General features: G+C 42.9%; 1 protein-coding gene across 1 annotated transcript in view; it reads right to left on the bottom strand.

Moving 5' to 3' along the window:
• Positions 1–2,988: 2,988 nt before the first annotated feature.
• Positions 2,989–17,029, bottom strand: part of SYT12 (synaptotagmin 12) — a 70,528-nt gene continuing 56,487 nt past the window's right edge. Inside the window, exons 5-8 of the mRNA XM_063118740.1 lie at positions 15,904–16,119; positions 14,799–14,919; positions 11,530–11,663; positions 2,989–3,425 (exon numbers count right to left, since the gene is read on the bottom strand). Of these exons, the coding sequence (XP_062974810.1) occupies positions 3,252–3,425; positions 11,530–11,663; positions 14,799–14,919; positions 15,904–16,119 (645 nt within the window). The 3' untranslated portion in view covers positions 2,989–3,251. The remainder of the gene's footprint in view (positions 3,426–11,529; positions 11,664–14,798; positions 14,920–15,903; positions 16,120–17,029) is intronic.

The raw sequence follows: 17,029 nt of genomic DNA, 5'->3' as shown, positions 1-17,029 counted from the left end.
GTTGAACTCCACATTGAATTCACAGAACCCCTCTGCCACCCGCATTCCCATCCTCCTTGGCACACGGCAAAGGTCCCACTTGAATGGAGTAAATACACAAATCACCAGGCTCTTCTTAAAAGAACTCTGGAGACACACAAGCTCAGCAGATCCAGATGTCCTTCATTCTGCCCAGATGCTAAAACTAGCTGCACTGTGGTATTTGCTTGTGCAGAAGGAGGATGAAAAGAAGCTGGTTAGCTTTATGAAGCAGAGTGGGAAATACTTTCTTCCCCAACTGATGCAAAAACCTCTCACACCAGTACTGGCTTAAACGTCAGCAAAGCAATAGATGGCATTTGCTAAGGTTCAAGAGACAGGAGAGGAAGGTGTTTTCTTGAAGAAGTCCAAATGTCAAGTGTGCACCTTAAAAAACAAAGGCAGCCATGTTGGCCTTGAGAAAAAGTTTCCAAAATCCATATAGTGTAACACCATGGGACATGGGAGAGGGCTTTCTCTATTGTGGCACCCCATTTGTGGACTGCCCTCCCCTTGGAGGCCCAACTGGCACCGACACAGACTTCATTTCCACGCCAAGTTAAAACATGGCCTTTTATCAATGTCTTTGAGGGCTAAAGCTGCACATAGTTTTAATTGTTTTAATTGTTTTTAAATTTTCCACTGGTTCTGGCTTGTTAATGGTTTAATATGTTTTTAGCTGTGCATAGTATTTATTGTTTTATAATGTTTGATTTTATCTGTACACTGTCCTGATATCTCAATGATATCGGGTGGGACATAACTGTATAAATAAATAAATAAATAAATAAATAGGCCAATTCAAAGGGGGCAGGAGGGAAAGCTAGTCATCCTTCCCCACCCCCACGGCCCTTACCCACCCACCACCCACCTTTCCTTACACTATATGGATTTTGGAATTCCACATAAACTTACTACTTTAATGGTGCTATATAAATAAATAATAATAATAATAATTGTGCTCATGCATGATTGAAATTAATAAATTCGGACACTCAATGGAACACACTTCTCAGTAGACATATATAGGATTGCATTGTTAGAGCATTTTCTTTTCTTTCTTTTTTTAAAAAAGAGTTAAAATTTGAGGTCAAAGTGGCCAGTGATGCTTTTCAGACAATTAGAGCTTAATTTTCTGTTTTGTTTTTTTAAAGCGTGAACAGCCAAGCAGCCAGTTCTCCAGGTCTAGAAGCCAAAAGTCACGTGGTTCAAACTGTAATGGCAGAATTCACATAATTGCAACCATTTCAAAGACTGGCTAAAAAGAGTTAATACTTCATCATTAAAACAAGGGGAAAAAACATTTTCAGTCTCCCCCATCAAACTGCTAACCAGTTCTACCAGCTTCCCGTGGTAACGGATTCTGGGAAGCACTGATCAAACCTTTCCTTTTGGCTTGTTCAGCTCCTGTTGATTCCCTCCCCCCTTATGATAAAGGGTGAACATTCTGCAGACAATAAGTTATGGAAAATAAAAGGTGAATTAATTATAAGCAAACTCTCATTGAAGGCCCTGTTTGAATTAGGAAACCTCTTTGTGTTGCTTTTGTTTTGAAATTGCCATTGCAAATATTTAGAATCCTATAGCTCACGTGGTATTGAATCAAAAGACACCTAGTCTTAGGGTGACCATATGGAAAGGAGGACAGGGCTTCTGTATCTTTAACAGTTGTACCGAAAAGGGGAATTTCAGCAGGTGTCATTTGTACCCATGCAGCACCTGGTGAAATTCTCTCTTCATCACAATAGTTAAAGCTGCAGGAGCCCTGCCTAGAGTGACCAGATACAAAAGAGGGCAGGGAAATGGCATTGTTTATCCAGGGCTGTTGTGCTTCCTGGTACTGGTGCGATTGATGAGCTGATTAAATGGGAGGAGTAAGCCCCAGTGAACACTATGGGACTTACTTCTGAGTAGACATAAGACTGCACTGTAAGTCTGCAACCCTCAATACACTTACGTGGAAGTAAGCCCCAATGAACTGAAAGGTGTGCTCTTGGTGAGGTATGGGATCAGATCTGCCTCCCTTTGTTGCAGGGAGACATTTTACCCTCGTCTTCCTCGATCGCAGACATGGAAACTCCTTATCAGCAACTTCAGAGCTCAATGCCAGCTTTACACACCGCTGATTTCACGACATTTGGGTTTATTCCAGCTTTTCTCGGATCTACTTTAAACCAGAATAATTTGAATAAGACTAATTTGTTGTAGCAAGAGCTTTTGTAGCAAGAGTTTATGGCCTTAGCTAGACCTAAGGTTTATCCCAGGATTGTCCCGGGGTCATCCCTGTACATCTAAATGACACACAGGGGATCCCAGAACAGGCAGGGACGACCCCGGGATAAACCTTAGGTCTAGCTAAGGCTTATTTCATCAGATGCAAGAAGCAGGCCCACTTCATGCATTTAATGAAGTAGGCCTTTTACTGTAAAAGCTCATGAGCTTAATTCCTATGCATGCCTAGGCAGAAAAAAGTCCTAAAATGCTAGCATTCCCCACCCAGCCATAGGCCACCTTCTTGGCTTTCTTTGCTGCAACAGACTAATTTGGCTGCAGTTCCATAATATGTACCTTGATGGAGATACATGTGCCTATGCTTACAGGAGGTCGTGATCCAAGGCATGTTTATCTGGAAGTAATTTTCCCTAAAATCAAGTTCCTCTGAAATGACTGCCTCATGATAAAAATGACAAGGACTGAGATACAAAACTGTGACTCCAACCATCCCTACTTTAAAGCAAGATCCATTCAGTTCAATGGCCCTGACCTCCTAGTAGAGGTGTTTAAGATCTGGGTGAAGCCACGTGAGTAATATGGAACAAGCTTTCCCCTCCAACTGTTTTGGCTAGAGGAGAAACCACATGGGACTGCAAAACACAATAAAAAAAAAATTCATGAAGATTGGTTCTCCAAGCTGGTGATGATACAGTGATGGAGCCAAAAGACTGCTCCATTTATCCACAAGCTACGGCAGGGCATACTTTTGTACTCAGGTGGCTTCTGCCCTTATGGTTTTAGTTCTGAAGCTTCCCCAAGGCTTGTGCGGTCTTCATTTGGCAACTGGTCTTTTTTTTCTTGTTGTTGTTGTTGCTGCTGCTGCTGCTGCTACTCCGTTTTGTGAAGATTATTTGGAAAAAATAGTTTTTGTTCTTAAATTTCATTTGCCAACAGTATCTACCTGCTGGAAGAGTTTCGGCACCATGCTGGATTATTCACAGTGAGGTGCAAGTATGGCCTTAGCTTCGTCGAAGTGGATGCCACATGGACACAGGCTTCCTCAAAGTGGCCAACATCTGATTCCAATGCGTGATGCCCATGCCTCCTGCAGCTGGACCTATGACAACATGGCCAATGTTTTCGCCTCTCCCATCATCACAACATTCTGCCACAGTCACCCGGAGGGACAGTTCCTGTCAAGACACAAGCAGATATTAGCGACAAGCCACTAGAGTATATGCAGTGGCTCAGAAATCTGCTACCTTGAATTTGAGAATGCCCATAACTGAAGAGATTGTTTTAAGATAGTGGGCCTGTTCAGACAACACACTAAGCCATGGTAAGGCCACTAACCCTTTTGCAACAAGTGGCTAGTGAGCATGTTTAAACCATGGTTATGCAGCCACCATGGTTAGGAATGGTTCACACAACACACTAAGTAATGGTTCACATGACATGTTAAGCCATAAAGTTTAGCTCAAAATGCATAACCATCATGGCTTAAAGTATTGTCTGGACAGGGCCATAGTGGAGCAATCAGTAGCTTGAAGTAAAGTTCAGTAATATGTTTGGGAAACAAGATGGAACTCAATGTCTCTGCCCTCTCCCTTACAATCCTATCCTCTTCCACTAGCTTTGGCTAGTATGTGTGACTCCTTCTGTGGTCTAAATGACCTAAAAGATGTTGCTCATGGGGATGTTATACAACTACTCTTTCTTGATCACTCACTGCCAGCTCAGACCCCATCACTGTATACATAAAGTTAGGACGTTTTCCCCTGATGGGCATCACGTTACATTTGCTTACATTGAACTGCATTTGTCCTTTTAATACCCATTCTCCCAGTTGGGAGAGAACATTTGAGAGCTTTTCACTGTCCTTTTTTCAAATCCACCCTAAATAATTCAGTGCCATCAGCAAATGTGGACAGCATCACTGCTCACCCCTAACACCAGATCATTTATGAACAAGTTAAGAGGCAATTGCTTTGATGGTAACAGACGACAACCATCTGTCAAGTATGCTTTAGGGTGGATTCCTGCATTGAGCAGGGGGTTGGACTCGATGTCCTTTTAGGCCCCTTCCAACTCTACTATTCTATGATTCTATGATTCTAGGACCTTCTAGGCACATTATGTCAGCTGCTACTTGAGAACAAGTACAAATACCAGAATCAAGCTAAAAGGTTTGACAATTTGAACTGACTTGAGTCAGTTAGTTTTGACCCCATATAAGGCTGGATCAAAATAAACAGGGAGAACTGAAAAAGTAGCTATGGATAGTGTAGAACACAGATTAAATTTCATATATTCAGCCCTTCCCATCATTAGCTTTACTATCCTTTTTAAACCATTAGAAACTTTTTAAGCAGCTAAGTTTCAGGGTGTGATTCTGCATTAGGAATTTCTGTGCCCTACTGTAACTAAGCCTGCAATTAAACCTAAATAGATGAAACCAAAATCACTGCATATTTTCCCCATATCAAGCATGGACATATCCTTTGTAAAGCACAACGTACATTGAAGGCACTTATTTAAACAACAACAGCAGCAGCAACAATAGAGTATAGGGATGATATTCACAAAGGTCCAAATAATGAACAAGTAAATGCTATATCAATACCTTAGAAACACTGGGACATTACATCTACCCATTCTGGTTACTGTTGCTCAGAAAAAGCTCAGCATTTGCATGAATAAACAGTAACTCAAGTGTCAGTTCTATTAAGAGATAGATAGATAGATAGATAGATAGATAGATAGATAGATAGATAGATAGATACACACACACACACACACACACACACACACACACAGAGTGTGGTGCAATGGTTAGAGTGTTAGGCTAGGACTCAGGAGACCTGGGTTCTAGTCCCTATTCAGCCATGAAGCTCACTGGGTGAGTTTGGGCCTGTCAGTGACTCTCAGCCTAACCTACCTTACAGGGCTGCTGTGAGGATAAAATGGAGAGGAAGATGATTATGTAAACTACCTTGGGATCTTTGGAGAAAACATGGAATATAAATACATAAATGAATACATAAATATCTGCTTGAGCCAAAGAATATTGCGAGTTTAGCATAAAACTGTGTAAACCATGGAGATTATTTCTGCACCCTTACAGGACCCAGTCCTGTTTCCATTTTGTCCTAAATTATTTTGAAAACAAACACACAATGCAAAGTGACTTGCAAAAACCAAGTACACAGGATGATACCGGCAAGGATGCCCTCGGAGGGGATTCCTCCAGAGGGCGGGGCTTGGAGCATGGAGGAACCCCAAGAGGCAGAGTCGGCTAGATTGGGGTTCTGCATCCCTACAATACATGACCTGGCATCACAGAACTCTTTATCAAGAGCAGAGTGAAAGAGCCATGCTTGGCATCCCACAAGAACTACTGAACATGGCACAGAGATGGGGAAGTCATTACACAGAATTTATTTGTAGGTGGGGGGGCGGGAAACAGAGAATAGAGCATACGGTTCATTTTTGTGAACCGCCCAGAGAGCTCCGGCTATTGGGCGGTATAGAAATGTAATAAATAAATAAATAAATAAAATACACTGAGAATATGCAGCTTCCCCCCCCCCCCTTGGACTTTACCTTGCTACCCCACCCTGCTCTAAATGCAGTTTGAGAATAGGTAGAGTGACCAGATTTAAAAGAGGGCAGGGCACCTGCAGCTTTAACTGTTGTGATGAAGAGGAAATTTCCCCACGTTCCCCATATATACAAATGACACCTGCTGAAATTCCCTTTTCAATACAACTGTTAAAGATACTTGAGCCCTGTCCTCCTTTTCATATGGTCACCCTAGAATAGGTCACAAGCACACCAGTTAAATAGGCTGAGGTAAAATGAAGGATGTGCCATGTAGGTTAACTGAAATTTTGAGTATTTTCCCTAATACATGCCTTCATTCCATGGAGGAAGGTAACTCTGGCATGATGATATTTGTCAACACTGAAAAATGGCCTGATTTGTTGTTATCAACAGTTTATTACATTCTTCCCCCCCATATGCAAACAGTAAACAATACCCCCATCCTGCTCCCCTTCTCTCTCGATATTTCTTGATATATTAATTTTGTTTATTTAAATTTGTGATCTCCTTAATCCAGAGGTATGAAGGGGGAGAACAGGAGGAACTGGATACCTTCCTCTTCCTCCACAAAACCAAACCCTGAAAAGAAGCCTCTCTATACACATAATCTGTGCGGCAAAGTTGATCTCTGCCAATCTTGGTGAGATGATGAATAAGCAACATTTTACATTTGGTTTAAGTGACTCCGATCCAGAGGACCCCTGGCCTGCTGATGTACCAAAACCTTATGGGAGATTTTACCTCTCCACCCCCAACTTAGGACCTACATATTCTCATGAGCACAATTTCCAGCGCTGTTTGTCTGAGCCCTCAGGATTTTCTCATCCTCAAGAAAGGAAAGGGATAAGCCACAGCTGTAGGCCTTTGCCTGGTCGTTATGGTAACCCATCCTTTTTTCTTGTCTCTGTGCCACTGCTGAACAAAACTTCCTCCTCATTATCTCTTCTTTGAAGATGATTCTTTTAGAGATGTTCTATTAGCTTCCAGCACAGGCACATTTGAGTGACTGAAAAGCAGATGAAATTATGTATTTGACCTTCCAGGTGATGCAGTGATTCTGTTTACATCTCCCTTGCTGGCTTTGCCTTCCCTGAGTTTAATTTGAAAGTCTCTGCCTTGCATGCCAAGAAGCCTTGTAGGTAGAATCTACTGCCCATCAAGAAAAACTTGTGAACTCAAAAAGATTTGGGGGTGGGCAGGCAGGGGGGGGGATCCTATAGAAGCCAGCAGGAATAAAGAGACATGAATGCTATATGCCTACTCATTTAGCTGTATATGGTTGTCTACTAATGTCTTTGTCTGGATTCTTCTGAAGAAACAGAGAAAGACCTATGAGTAAATTACGCAATTGAATAGAGCTGGAAAGTTGTGCAATGAAAGCTGAATGCTACGCACACTTTATTACTGAATAAATGTGCCATATGGGTTACACAATGTAAAAGACATACTTTGAATAAACAGAGTAATGAACCTGTATGAACACAGCTGATTCTATCTAAATGGGCATATAATTAATCCAATTGTTATAGAAAGAAAACTAGTTACAACACTGACATTAATATTGATAGGTTTACAAATAATGCTTGATAAGTAATAAGTAGACAACAACTCCGGATTGTGTTGTGTGTTTCAATACTTCATCAGTGAAACTAATTATATTCCAGGCCACGCTCTGTTTCACTCTCACTCCATGTTGACGTAGGAGAATAAACTATAAAATAAAGAGTGAAGGGGGGATAAATGTTTCTGCACAAATTACAAAAATGGTTAAAATAATGAAGTAAATGAGAGTATTACCTTCATTAGTCAGAAGCTTTTGAATCTTCTGGATTGGCTCACAATGCCTCAGTAATTACTTTGCAGGGAGTGCTTCTCACCGTCTACAATATGTAAACGGTGAGAATAGATGTAGGCTATATTCTTCAAGTCAAAATGAAGTTATGAAAATATACAAATGAAATATAGAGATTATTTGTCTGTAAAACTTCAAAGACCCACTTTATACTATCCTGATCAATGTCCAACGTGTGGGAGGAATGGTATGGCTCGAGCGTGAAAGACGCCGGGAGATAAGCTTTATGTAGTGAAGGCAGCTGTGTCGTTAGTGTAGCCGGCTAGCTAGAAGGGCTGTTCGAACAGAGGTTCAATTAAGCTGTGTCCGTAATAACGAGGTCTAACATGTGAGGGCGTGAAGTTGGCTGACAGTAGACATTTAACACTGTAGAACAGAACAGTGCAGTGAAAATTTGCATCAGGATATTAATGAATGGCCTTAAAAAGTGTACCTGTTCATTACAAAATCGCAATGTATATATCTGCATTGTTAAAGGTAGCAATTTATACCATAAATTTAAATAACGTAGTCTACTGCACAAGAGAAACAGAGTCTTTATAGAAAACGTTTACAGAAAAGGTGGTAGATCTGATTTGTCATTGAGTCCCCTTGGGTGTTATGACCCATATTGTTAATGGTAACATTTGTGTCAGAGCATATTCGAAACTAAAAAGGTACACTTTTAAAGGCAATTCATTAATATCCTAAAGCAAATTTTCACTGCATTGTTCTACTGTGTTAAATATCTACTGTCAGCCAACTTCACGCCCTCACATATTGGACCTTGTTAATACGGACACAGCTTAATTGAACCTCTGTTCGAACAGCCCTTCTAGCTAGCCGGCTACACTAACGACACAGCTGCCTTCACTACATAAAACGTATCTCCCGGCGTCTTTCATGCTCAAGCCATACCATTCCTCCCACACGTTGGTCATTGATCAGGATAGTATAAAGTGGGTCTTTGAAGTTTTACAGACAAGTAATCTCTACATTTTAATTGTATATTCTCATAACTTCATTTTGACTTAATATAGCCTACAACTATTCTCACCATTTAAATATTGTAGATGGTGAGAAGCACTCCCTGCAAAGTGATTACTGAGGCACTGTGGGCCAATCCAGAAGATTCAAAAACTCATGACTAATGAAGGTAATACTCTCATTTACTTCATTATTTTAACAATTTTTGTAATTTGTGCAGAAGCATTTAGCCACCCACCCCTTTCATTATTTTATAGTTTATTCTCCTACGTCAACGTGGAGTGAGAGTGAAACAGAGCGTGGCCTGGAATATAATTAGTTTCACTGATGAAGTATTGAAATGCGCAACACAATCCGGAGTTGTCGTCTACTTATTACTACAAACAAGAAGGATCTTGGAGTTGTCATAGATCACAAGCTGAATATGAGCCAACAGTGTGATATGGCTGCAAGAAAGGCAAATGCTATTTTGGGCTGCATTAATAGAAGTATAGCTTCCAATTCACGTGAGGTACTGGTTCCTCTCTATTTGGCCCTGGTTAGGCCTCATCTAGAGTATTGCGTCCAGTTCTGGGCTCCACAATTCAAGAAGCATGCAGACAAGCTGGAGCATGTTCAGAGGAAGGCAACCAGAATGATCAGGGGTCCTGAAATAAAGCCCTACGAAGAGAGACTGAAACAACTGGGCATGTTTAGTCTGAAGAAGGGAAGATTCAGAGGAGACATGATAGTACTCTTCAAATACTTAAAAGGTTGTCACACAGAGGAGGGCCAGGATCTCTTCTCGACCATCCCAGAGTGCAGGACACGGAATAACGGGCTCAAGTTAAAGGAAGCCAGATTCCGGCTGGACATCAGAAAAAACTTCCTGACTGTTAGAGCAGTACTACAATGGAACCAGTTACCTAGGGAGGTGGTGGTCTCTCCCACACTAGAGGCATTCAGAGGCAGCTGGATAACCATCTGTCAGGGATGCTTTAGGGTGGATTCCTGCAATGAACAGGGGTTGGACTCGATGGCCTATAGGCCCCTTCCAACTCTACTATTCTATGATTCTACTTATTGAGCATTATTTGTAAATAAGGCACATTTATTAACTAAAAAAGTGTGTGTATCATTCAGCTTTCATTGCACACCATTCCAGCTCTATTCAGTTGTGTAATTTACTCACAGGTCCTTGTTGGTTCGTTGGTTTTAACCAATTGTTAGGGCTCCTCCATTGTTGTTTTTTGGGATTTTTCTGAAGGTCACATACGTTCAACATCTGACACACTGCAACAGCCCACCTTTAATGTGGGCTAGTGGGGGCTGACAAAAACTGGATTCAACCAGTGGCAAGCATCCACACAAGTGGCTCAGCATGGGGAAGTCTGGATGGGCTAGCCATTGCTCATGCACCCAAATGGCCCTGTGAATTGCCCTTGAGATGAACCTGCTTTTGAAGGTATGCTCCTATACATACCATTAAAGTAAGATTTTGGGAGAAAACCAGGAAATTGTTAAAACAGAATCATATGAGCCCTTAATATTTCTGCCACATTTCTGAGTTAGGCAGCCTGATCCTACAAACTGGCTTTAGCTGCTGCTAATATAGGTTGTTCTGTGAAAGCTTGTCATATCCTAGCCCTGCAATTAGAACAGAGATGTGCTGTTTGAACCCCCTTGCCTTTAAAATCCCTGAGCAACCTGGCTCTGAGGCCAAGGAACAGAGTGTGGCTTAAGGGCCCAGCAATGGCCCATCTCTGCCAGTACACACCCACATGTAGGGAGGTTTGAATCAGCATGCCAAACATTTGCCCTGTGGCCATACTTATTTTATTTATTTATTTATTACATTTCTATACCGCCCAATAGCCGGAGCTCTCTGGGTGGTTCACTTGCACACAGCTGTGGCTCAGCATAAGCTGAAATGGCTGGAAGGAGCATAGCTCTGTGGTATGGTAAAGCATGCGCTTTGCATGTGCAAATTCCCAGGCTCAGTCCCTGGGATGCTCAGCTAAAAAAAGGGGATCTCAACCAGCAGGATAGGAAAGTCCTTTACCTGAGATTCTAGAGATGCTGCCACTCATGAAGACAAAAGTGGGCTAGAAGCAGTGGAGGCTGGTGGCTCCAATGTCAGTGGGGTGGTGAAGTTGATTCAGTTGATACATGATACAGCCTGATTCTGAAGTGCCCTCAGTACTGTGAAGTAAGCTCTGATACCTTATAAATCAGCAGAGGCCAACTGATGTGTTCTGATGTGAATCTGCTCCGGTTTTCAACCAGAATTCTAAAGGAGCTTTCCACACTAGCTCTTTTAGAGTTCAGACTGACACCCAGAGCAGGTCCAACACCCCACTGACATTGGAGCCATCAACCCCCACTGGCTAGAAGGACAGATAGCCTGACTCAGTTTAAGTATATATTCAAATGAAAATGTGAAATAGTCCCCTGAATCAAGCTGTGATCAAACTTGGATCTAGGAGCCCAGGAGTAGGGAAATCGTTGCCCCCCAAATGTTGTTGGACTACAACTTCCATTGTCCCTGGACATGCTGGTTGGGGCTGAGGGGAGCTAAAGTTGAACAACATCCAGAAGGCCCCATGTTCCCCACTGCTGTAATAGACACACCAGTGAGGTTGAAAATAAGGGCAGGAATGTAGCAACAGAATCATATCCATGTCCTGAAGAAACATCTTCCAGGTGGTACAGCTAGAAGAAGTATTGACTCAGCATTGCCAACATCTCAGCAGTGTTTGGGCTAGGGTTGGATTCCCTAAACCACCAGGAGGGATCGGTTGCCCCAGTGCACTGCTGCTATGAGCTGCATGGCTGATGCGATGAGCTGAGCACTGCATCATTATGTGCACTGTATCCCCACTTTGGGGAGCTCTTACCTGTAGGACAATTGCTGGCACTGAAAAAATCATGGCCTCATTAAACACTGGGTTTGTGTCATCTCTCTTCATTGCAGTCTTTTTCTTGCTGATCTTCCGCCCGTCCTGCAGCAAGTACACTTTGACGAAAGGATCTGATTGGATGGTAAAAAGATCATCTTAATTGGGCCCCAGGGAAATGGTTTTCTGCTTTCAGACTTTACCTTTGAAACCCCGTAATATTTTACTTTGGTGCCACTTCCAATAAAATGCCCCTTAATGATCTTTGTGTGTAGACCCTGGTGGTCTTGACTTTATAAGCATGTGTATGTAGATGCAAAATACTCTTTAGCGCCATCTGATGAAAATTACATTTTAGTTCAATGTTTTCTTAGCAGTTCAGATTTAAAGTTTTATACAAAGTGTTAAAGTCAGAGCCTTTGGGATTGAGTGAAAAAATACAAGATAGAAGGCTGTGCACTCGCTTACAACAACAGGTAATTAAAACTGGAAACTAATTGATCACTTCTGAGACCTTTCAAAGAGACTCACCTTCCACAGATTTTCAATTTCTGCTGATGGTTATTTACAAACATGAGGACCAGGAGAGAGACATTCCAGAATATTTGGTAACTGCCCTGCTGTGATGCCTTTCTGGAGAGGACCAGTGAAATTCCGTTTTACCTGTTTTTGGGTTGTTAGATCCTACATTATTGAAAGAACCAGTGACTCTAAAATATACTTAACATTAATGAGTAAAGTCATTAATGTTTTTATTTTTTCATGTGTTTTTCATTATTATGCACTTTTGCTAAACAATTGTATTGCTGCTGTTCCCTGCCTCGATCAGAATGGAGAGGTGGGTAAGAAATAAATTTATATTATTATTATTATTATTATTATTATTATTATTATTATTATTATTATTATAGATTTAGGGTGGATTACATACTGAGAATTTATGGACATCAGTTGTTCACTGTATCTGCTGTCTAGCTAGGAACTACTCTACTCTGTGACCTGGTTTGCACTATTGTAATGTGGTTAAGCCATGGTGGCTTGTTAACCACCCTCTGCAGACTGCCCGATTTACATAATTACCCTCACTGGGCATGGCTTGTTGTGATGTCTGAACCTGATGAAGGTGGTTGTTTCAGGGTGAAGGTGGTTGTTTCGGGAGGTTAACAAACCACTCAGAACCACGGGCAGTTGTAGGATTCTAGGATGGTTCTTTAACCACCCCAGGCACCACCTCCAATAGGTTCACACGTCACAACAAGCTGCAACCAGCATGGCTAATTATGTAAATTGGTTCAGCATGCAGCGGACACGTGGGGTGGTTAACAAGCCACTGTGTCTTATTAACCACCCTGCGATGGTGAGAACAGCCCATTATGAGTGACTAAGCAGAAACCTCCTCATAACTGTTAATTCTTCTCACGTTGGAGGAAAACCCAAAGCCCTTCTCATTTCAGTGCTGCTTGATATATGCATTCATTCAGTATTTGTCAATTAAAAATCAATTTTTGTGACCAGGTAAAATATAAGAATATTCTAAGGATTTACTGAGAAGTAAATCACATTTACTCACAATGTATTACATGGTTATTCTGAATTCCAAATTATTCAATCAGTTGAAAGTAGGGGTGTGCTCCGCTCCGTTTTGGATCCCCGAATACAAAGCGGAGCGGGCCAATCCGCACCTCTGACGCCTGGTTCCGGAGCGGATCGGGGGAAGTGCGGATCGGTTCAGAGTGGTTTGGAACGGTCCAAAGCGATTCGGACCGTTCCGAAGCTCCAGACCCAGGTAAGTAGGGGAGGGGAGCTTACCTGGCTCCTCCATCCACCGCTGCTGCAGTCCGTGTGACGACGATGGCAGAGCCAGGTAAGTGGGGAAGGGGGGCTTACTTGGCGGTGGCGCAGTCCGTGCGGCGACAGCGGTGGAGCCCGGTAATTGGAGGGGAGGGAGGCTTACCTGGCACCACAGTCGCAGTCCATGCAATGACGGTGGCAGAGCCAGGTAAGGGGGTGGGGGCAAGCCAGGTAAGGGGGAGGAGGGCTTACCTGGCTCCGTCACGGTCGGGGCAACGGCTTCAACTCAGGCCCAGGCCTCAGTTGTAGCCACCGCGCGGACCACGAATGAGCCAGGTAAGCCCCCCTCCCCCCTTACCTGGCTCTGCCGCCGTCACCGCACCACTCCCAGTCCAGGTTGCCATTTGAAAGAAATGTAGAGATGTATTCAAACATCTAGGTCATAATATTTATTTATTTATTTATTACATTTTTATACCACCCAATAGCCAAAGCTCTCTGGGCAGTTCACAAAAATTAAAACCATAATAAAACAACCAACAACCAACACAAATACAAAATACAGTATAAAAAGCACAACCAGGATAAAACCATGCAGCAAAAATTGATATAAGATTAAAATACAGAGTTAGAACAGTAAAATTTAAATTTAAGTTAAAATTAAGTGTTAAAATACTGAGAGAATAAAAAGGTCTTCAGCTGGCGACGAAGGCAGTACAGTGTAGGCGCCAGGCGGACCTCTCTGGGGAGCTCAGTCCACAGCTGGGGTGCCACAGAGGAGAAAGCCCTCCTCCTAGTAGCCACCTGCCTCACTTCCTTTGGCAGGGGCTCACAGAGAAGAGCCCCTGTAGGTGATCTTAAGGTCCGGGCAGGTACATATGGGAGGAGGCGTTCCTTCAAATATGTAGGAATCTGGCAAATCAGCATTTTAGCAACATTCAGCATCTCACTCTATGGGCCAAGGTAAGTTGTGCATAGCATAATGCACTGTCTATAGCAGGCCATGGCCATATGTCACCTATTAAACCTGTACACAGCAGGCAAGACTAAATCCAACTCTTACATTAACTATTCTAGTGTGCACAATAACAGACAAATTTAATTCTTCCCCTCATCTTACAGAACAGTGGGATACCAGTTTAGTAGACAAATGATACAGAAAAGTATACAATCCAGCCGAAACTTTTCCTGGCATCAACAACAGAAAATGAATTTTTAGATCAGACTGGATGGGCCTGTGGTTTGCAAGCTAAAAGACAAGGATGTTTTCACAAGCCTGCAGATGCACAAGCAATGGCTCTGTGCATCACTAGGTATAGATTACTTATTTAATAGATTTATATACCACTTACCATATTTATGCCACAGGCATTCCCAATCTACCCACTGAGGGGTAAAGCAGCATATTTGCAATCTATCCCACATTTTGGGGTGCTGGGAGGGAGGGAGGGAAGAACTTTTCCAGACTCTTTACTGACCTGCTGTCATTTTGCCATTGGTCCACACAAGATTTTTGGCTTTAACCACAACTACCGTCAGTCGCTCTGCTGTTGGTAGGTAGCTAAGAGAAAGCAGGATTTCACCCACTGAATCAGTTGCCTAGAGGGGAAAAGGAGTCCATTAATTGCTCATTATTCTATTAGCCTTGCAAAAGAACTAAGGATAGAAATTACTTCCTTGTCTTCTGGTAGTGCAGAATGCTAGAAAGTGATTGAGATAGTTGACATAAAATCTGAGGAGCCTAAGTGGGCTGCCAAGAGTCCCACCATTCTCAAGGGGCTGAAAAAACCCTCCTCAACCCTCTATCCCTTTTGTTAGGAACACAGGCACATAGGAAGATGCCTTAAACTGAGTCAGACCACAGATCCCTCTAGTCCAGTATGGTTGCCACTGACTGGCAGTGGCTTTCCAGGGTTCCAGGCAGGATTCTTTCCTAGTCTTACCTGAAGATGCCAGAGATCGAACCTGGGGCCTTCTGCGTGCAAAGCAGGTGCTCTACCACTGGGCCAGAGCTCTGCTCCTCTCAGAGGACAAGGAGTTGGGAAGAACACCTAGTGGTTGACTAGCAGCACTGATAACTTCATTTTTGTGGTCTCATTGGGATTGGATCCAGATTTAAGCAGGATCAAGTGTGCTGGCAGAAGTGGATTTCCCCGCCCGTTCCTACCCCCTGAAAAGGCTACACAGAGAGTTAGGAGATCCCTCTGGATGAGGTGAGCTGTGGTGTTTAGGGAGGGGAGGGAGATCCCCCCAATCTCAGGCAGTTGATGGGCTGCAAGAGGAGCCCATCAACTTGCAGAAGGGCAGATCCTGGATCCAATCCAGTCCCTGAAAAGGGAGACAACAGTTGGCCTGACATATTTTGCTTCTGAGCTAAAACCACCTGCCCGACCCTAAGGTGATTAAAGCCCAAAGCAACCCATGTGATTTTGACACCTGAAGCAGAAAATCCCACAATTCCTCTCCCCTCCCATGACAGTAAATATACAGTAATTAAAAAATTAAACAACTAACAATTTGCTGCCCACCCATTACTAGAGTTGGCTGCTTAATGGGAAGGATGAACCAAGAGGTGAAGCCTACCTTGTTCATGTCTTGCAGATACAGCCAGGCATTGAAAGGCCGGATAGAGAGATCCAAATCTGACAACTTCAGCTCAGCTACACCAGTGCTGATGTTTCTCTCATCCTCATCGATGCCAAAGACAGAAAATCTCAGGCTGTTTTCTTCCAGTGCAGAAGGATCCAGGGGAATTGAAAACCTCTCATCAAAGAACACGGAGTAGGCGCTCCTTTGGATCTGCACCGGAGAAAGGAAGCAGAGGAAAGATTCAAATTTGTCAGGTGAGAAATCCACTCTAAACCCAGCAGGGTTTTTGGTTTGTTTGTTTCTTACTTCCCTTTAAAGAGTGCTATCAGTCATCGTGGAAATAATTCACATGTGGGGGAGAGGAGCCAACTGGTAGATCATAAATGAGACCTTAGTAAGTAAAAGCCACAATCACAGGCAGAGATACATAAGGACAGGAGAGAGGCATGCCTCCTCAGATTATTCAGGGTCTCTGCTCCTTCTCTCCACACAGAACACGTATAACATAACAATATAATTATTCAAATGAGTCAAGGAGGCCTATGAGGAGGCAGCTTTTCCTCTCCTTCGGAGATCCTCTGGAAATTGTAGGGGTTGCCTGCAGCAAAGGATGCTGGGAAACATGCTAGCAAAACCTTCTGCCTGACTGTTGAGCCCTCAATTTAATGTTGATGCACCACCCTCACAGCAATATTTGCAAAATCCCTGGGATGCCAGAAAATTAGGGAGAGGGGGGAAATCACCATCCTATTTTACAGCAATAGCAAGACTTGGATTAGTGCTCATGTTTCCAGTTTGGTGTCAAGGAGAACTCCTCCAATGAAAAGGCGCAGAAGTAACAAGACCCTGAGCCAGTCCCCTTGCAACAGGGGCAAACAAGATCTATATGTAGGCTTGGAGCTGCAATATGTGCAGAGATATGAATGCTACAGGGATCTCGGTTGCTGAAAGCCAGCCAAATACATTCATGAGAAAGCTCTGCTCCAGGAAACACCAACACACAAGGACATCAGATAGGGATCAGAGTGTACAATTTCAAGGCCCAGCAAATGGAGATGTACACTGTAACGATGAGTTCATGCATCACACATGTATGGGATCATAGTACACAAGGACACAC

Source organism: Elgaria multicarinata, chromosome 2 (assembly GCF_023053635.1).
Source record: "Elgaria multicarinata webbii isolate HBS135686 ecotype San Diego chromosome 2, rElgMul1.1.pri, whole genome shotgun sequence".
NCBI lineage: Eukaryota > Metazoa > Chordata > Lepidosauria > Squamata > Anguidae > Elgaria > Elgaria multicarinata.
The sequence above is the reverse complement of the archived record's forward strand: the minus strand, read 5'-3'. Positions and strand labels throughout refer to the sequence as shown.